At 58.0% G+C, this 5447-nt stretch overlaps 1 protein-coding gene across 2 annotated transcripts; it reads left to right on the forward strand.

The window, feature by feature from the left end:
• Positions 1-2299: 2299 nt before the first annotated feature.
• On the forward strand, positions 2300-5447 carry P2RX2 (purinergic receptor P2X 2). Of its 2 annotated transcripts, XM_065889639.1 has the most exons (12): positions 2300-2475; positions 2770-2905; positions 3013-3084; positions 3195-3270; positions 3350-3446; positions 3620-3700; positions 3827-3965; positions 4343-4473; positions 4710-4800; positions 4921-4986; positions 5073-5150; positions 5343-5447. In XM_065889639.1, the coding sequence occupies exons 1-12, from the start codon at positions 2300-2302 to the stop codon at positions 5445-5447; spliced, it is 1248 nt and encodes a 415-aa protein (XP_065745711.1). The 2 variants fall into 2 exon arrangements, with proteins under 2 accessions (XP_065745711.1, XP_065745712.1); XM_065889640.1 differs by lacking the exons at positions 5073-5150; positions 5343-5447 and having other exon boundaries at positions 4902-4955.

The raw sequence follows: 5447 nt of genomic DNA on the forward strand, positions 1-5447 counted from the left end.
AAGGAGAAGCATTCATTCTTTTCACCATTAAGAATGATATCAGGGCTTCCCTGGTGGTGCAGTGGTTGAGAGTCCGCCTGCCGATGCAGGGGACACGGGTTCGTGCCCCGGTCCGGGAAGATCCCACTTGCCGCGGAGCGGCTGGGCCCGTGAGCCATGGCCGCTGAGCCTGCGCGTCCGGAGCCTGTGCTTCGCAATGGAAGAGGCCACAGCAGTGAGAGGCCTGAATCCCGCAAAATAAATAAAGACTTTTGTGCATCAAAGGTCATTACCAATAAAGTGAAAAGACAACCTACAATGGGACAAAATATTTGAAAATCATATATCTGATTAGGGTCTACTATCCAGAATACATAAAAAATTCTTACAACTGAACAGCAAAATTTTTTAACCCAATTAAAAAATGGGCAAGGTGGGACTTCCCTGGTGATCCAGGGGTTAAGAATCTGCCTTCCAATGTGGGAGACATGGGTTCAATCCCTGGTCTGGGAACTAAGATCCCACATACCACGAGGCAACTAAGCCTGCATGCTCTAGGGCTCGCATGCCACAACTAGAGAGCCTGTGCGCTGGAACTACTGAGCCTGTGCTCTAACTAGAGAGGAGCCTGCATGCCACAACTAGAGAGAAGCCCACGTGCTGCAACGAAGGGCCCGGGTGCCACAACGAAAGATCCTGCAACTAAGACCCGATGTAGCCAAATAAATATTTTTTAAATGGGCAAGGAACTTGAATAGACATTAATCCAAATAAATTATATAATTTCATCCACTAGGATGGCCGTAAGTGAGTGGAAAATAACAAGTGTTGAAAAGGATGTATAGAAACTGGAATCCTTGTATATTGCTAACTGGAATGTAAGATGGTTCAGCTGCTTGGGAGACATGTTGATGGTTCTCCAAAAAGTTAAACACAAAATTACCATATGACCCAGAAATTCCACTCCTAGGCATATACACCAAAGAATTGAAAATAGTTGTTCAAATACTTGTACCTGGATGCTCATAGCAGCACTAGTTACAATAGCCAAAATATAAAATATAAAAGCTCAAATGTCTATCAGTGAATGAGCAGATAAATTGTGGAATATCCATACAGTGCCATATTGGTGTGCCATAAAAGGGAGTGGAGTACTGACACATGTTACAACCCAGATGGACCTTGAAAACATGCTAAGTGAAAGAAGTCAGACACAAAAAGGCAAATATTCTACGATTCCATTATTTGAAATATCCAAAGTAGATAAATCCATAGAGAGAAGGTAGATTGGTGGTTGCCAGTATGTGTGAGGAGCAGGGGGACGGGAAGCTCTCGATGGGCACGGGGTTTTATCTGGTGATGATTAGAATGTTCTGGAAGTAGATGCTGGTGGTTGCACAATATTGTGAGTGTACTAAACTTCAATGAATTGTTCATTAAAACGGCTAATTAAATGCTATGTGACTTTCACCTCAAAAATGTGTACAACATTTAGTGAAATAGTACGATGTCTGGGATTTGGTCCAAAATAATGAGGTGGGGGTAGAGGTACAAAAAGTAAAAACAAAAACATGTTTCCTCCGAGCCGTATAGGGAACAAAACAAGAGACGGAAATAGGTAGAAGCCTAGAGTGCGGAAATCCAGGTGAGAAACGCGGCGGGGCGCTTTGTGCGGGGGTGGGGGGGGAATAGGGCTAGAACCCAACAGCACTGACGTGTATCTGTAGACAAAAGCAAGAGGACTGTTAGGGCAAAGAAAGAGATCCAGATTTTTTGTCTGAACCCTGGAGGCAGGGGTGCCTTTGCCGAGCTGCGGGGAACCGCGGACACGAATCAAGGATTGCTCTTGGGAAATCACCTCCTTGTGCACCTTAAACTTACAAAACTTCACGCGTCGGTTGTATCCCAACAAAATTGGGTAAATATACATATATTTTTTTAAAAGGGATTGCTCTTCGGGTTTAGTGCGCGCTGCGCATCAGACACCGGCGGAGACGCAGAGGAGGCGGGCGGTGCTCTGCCGCGTCTTCTCCCCGAGTTTTAAGTATCCTCCCGAGGGACGCGAGGGCCTGCACCGTCTTCGCGCCCTCCCTGAGCGGGCTGGGGGCGACGGCTGCCGCGACCCCGACTCTGCCCGCTCGGGGCCCCACCTGGCGACACCTGCCAGGTGCGCTGCGTGTCTACGCCCGGCGCCCCCGCGGCTCGGGGACCGACCTGGGGCGGGGCGAGGCGTGACAGGGCGGGGAGCGCAAGGCCACGCCCGGGAGGCGGCCACGCCGGCGCCCCCCAGCCCGCTTTCCAGTCCCAGCAGCTCGGGGCCATGGCGGCGGCCGAGCCCAAGACCCCCGCGGGGACGGCCGCGGCCCGACGCCTGGCCCGGAGCTGCTGGTCCGCGTTCTGGGACTACGAGACGCCCAAGGTGATCGTGGTGAAGAACCGGCGCCTGGGCATCGTGTACCGCACGGTGCAGCTGCTCATTCTGCTCTACTTCGTGTGGTGGGTGCGCACGGGGGAGACCCGGCGGCGGGGGGTGTCCAGCGGGGTCAGGAGCGTAGGGGAGGGCGCCGCCGGGACGTCCCAGGTTGGAGGGGCCGCTCTGGGCAAGGGGTGAGGAGAATGCTGGCGGCGGCCGCCAGGCTGGCCCCTCGGGCGCCGCAGAGCCTACCCGGCCGGCCCCCGAGTGGCGGTGACGCAGCCTCGATCCCGCCGGAGTCGAGCTGACTCGGCAGGGGAGGGGTCCCGGGCCTGCCGCGGGGTCGCCTCCAGAGCCGGCCCTGCCCGTTCGCACAGGTACGTGTTCATCGTGCAGAAGAGCTACCAGGACAGGGAGACGGGTCCCGAGAGCTCCGTCATCACCAAGGTCAAGGGCATCACTTCGTCCGAGAACAAAGTGTGGGACGTGGAGGAGTACGTGAAACCCCCCGAGGTGCGCCACTCGGGCCCCGCCCCCCCTCCCCGAGCACCCCGAGGGTGGGACCGAGCGGCGGCCGAGCTGCCCGGCGCCGGCCGACCGTCCCTTGTTTCTGAGCCCAGGGGGGCAGCGTGTTCAGCATCATCACCAGGATCGAGGTCACCCCCTTCCAGACCCTCGGAACCTGCGCCGAGGTGAGGCCGGGTAGAGAGCAGAGCCGGGGCGGGAGGGAGGGGCCCTGCCTGGTCCGCTGTGCCTGGGGGAAAAGGGTGTCGGGCCCCTGACCAAGAAGCCTCCTCCCTAGAGTATGAGGGTCAGAAACGCCACGTGCGACTCGGACGAGGACTGCGTGGCTGGGCAGCTGGACATGCTGGGAAACGGTCAGTGTGTGCCAACTGGGGGCGGGGGAGGGCCGCACCCCTGAGGGCGCATCTGCCACCTGAGCGCGTCTGCCCACAGGCCTGCGGACCGGGCGCTGCGTGCCTTATTACCACGGGTCCTCCAAGACCTGCGAGGTGTCCGCCTGGTGCCCGGTGGAGGACGGGGCCTCAGTCAGGTGTGCACGCCCGCTGTCCCCACCCACCTGGGGCCAAGCTCCTTTGCTCCTTTCTCCTACCTGACCGGAGTCGGGGTGTGTGGGGGGAGAAGGACGGGAGGGACAGCGCAGCGGGGGAGCCTGGGGGACCGGGAGAAGGGGAGACTAAACACACCCGGTCTGTGCCTCCTCAGCCAGTTTCTCGGTAAGATGGCCCCGAATTTCACCATCCTCATCAAGAACAGCATCCACTACCCCAAGTTCCAGTTCTCCAAGTAAGAGCCATTAGCGCGTGGCGACAAGGGATAGGCTACAGGGGGGGTTGCCTCTTGGAATGTGTTGTTTGGGGGTGCATGGCTTCTGCTCCCTCCCCATCTGATGCCACTAGGCCTTGTCTTTAGGGGCAACATCGAGAACCGGAAGGACGGCTACCTGAAACACTGCACATTCCATGAGGTCTCTGACCTCTACTGCCCCATTTTCAAGCTGGGCTACATCGTGGAGCAGGCAGGGGAAAACTTCACGCAGCTGGCACACGCGGTGAGGGCACCAGGGAGAGTGGGTGGGACAGCTGTCCGTCCAGGTGCTGGCTCCCACCTGCACACAAAGGGTCTCATTACAGCCGAGTCCGTCTGCAGTCTTGGCCAGCCCTGGCCCTGCTCGGGCAGAGGAAAGAAACACGATCGTCTGACCCATCTGGGTGTGCATGGCTCCTGCTAAATTATTGACTCCTGGCATCCCCTTGTGCCTCAGAAGCAGGGCACTCAACGAGCCCCCTTCCCCAGCTCTCTGCCCTGAGCTGCCCTGGGTGCCTCACAGTATGCACCCCACACGTAGCCTCAGCAGGACCTTGGGGCTGTTGAAGGTCCTCTCTGTGAGCCCACCCTGACCCCGTGTCTGTGCCCACTTCTGGACAGGGTGGTGTAATTGGGGTCATTATCAACTGGGACTGTGACCTGGACCTGTCGGCGTCAAAGTGCAACCCCAAATACTCCTTCCGGAGGCTCGACCCCAAGCATGTCCCAGCCTCATCTGGCTACAACTTCAGGTACCTTGGCCTTGGGACACTGGGTCCTCGTCTGCCCTAGCCGTGGAGGTCCAGGAGTCAACAGGGCAGGTGCCCAAAGGTTCAGGGGCGCCAGTGGTCGGCTGAGTCTTGGAGCTGCCCCACTTGGGCAACAGGTGCACCCCCCGTCATGCTCCTCAGGGGCAGGTGGCCAGGGCTCCTGCACCCGGGTCATTCCCTCCCAAATTCTGACGTGCTTCCGGGTCATTCCGCCCTAGGTTCGCCAAGTATTACAAAGTAAACGGTAGCACCACCCGCACACTCATCAAAGCCTACGGGATCCGAATTGACGTCATCGTGCACGGACAGGTAAACCAGCCCACCTTGCCTACCTGAGGCTTGGGCTGGCCCAGCCTCAATTTCTCCTACCACGCCCCACGCCTCCCTTGAGCCCCACTCCCGCATCTCAGGCAGCCTCTTTGCCTCCAGGCAGGGAAGTTCAGCCTGATTCCCACCATCATTAACCTGGCCACAGCGCTGACCTCTATCGGGGTGGTAAGGGATGCACACTAGGGTCACGGGGGGTGGGGGGACGGGGGGGCAGGTGCCAGGCTCTTACGCATTGGTCTCGCTGGTCTCAGGGCTCCTTCCTGTGCGACTGGATCTTGCTAACGTTCATGAACAAAAACAAGGTCTACAGCCATAAGAAATTTGACAAGGTGTGTACTCCAGGGCCTTCCTCAGGCAGCTGGCCTGTGACCCTGGCCCTTGTTTTGGGCCAGGGCCCTCCCCCACCCTATCCCTGCTCCGCAGACCCAGGCCAGGCTGGCCAACCGCAAGGTGAGGGGCAGAGCCAGGCCTGGGCTGTCCCACCCCCATGGCCTTGCCCCACCTCTGCCCCGTCTGAGCAGATGGTGGATGCTCCCAAGCGGGGTGCAGGACCAGGGCTTGGCGCCTCTGAGCCTTCCCAACAGGACTGCGCTCTCACAGACGCCCGAGGTTTGGCCCAGCTCTGA

Source organism: Phocoena phocoena, chromosome 13 (genome assembly GCF_963924675.1).
Source record: "Phocoena phocoena chromosome 13, mPhoPho1.1, whole genome shotgun sequence".
Classification (NCBI taxonomy): Eukaryota; Metazoa; Chordata; class Mammalia; order Artiodactyla; family Phocoenidae; genus Phocoena; species Phocoena phocoena.

Coding starts and splice junctions, on each gene's coding strand:
- P2RX2 (XM_065889639.1), top strand. CDS start 2,300: ATGGCGGCGGCCGAGCCCAAGACCCCCGCGGGGACGGCCGCGGCCCGA. Junction 3,701..3,826: donor CCCAAGTTCCAGTTCTCCAA/GTAAGAGCCATT, acceptor CCTTGTCTTTAG/GGGCAACATCGAGAACCGGA. Junction 4,987..5,072: donor CGCTGACCTCTATCGGGGTG/GTAAGGGATGCA, acceptor CGCTGGTCTCAG/GGCTCCTTCCTGTGCGACTG.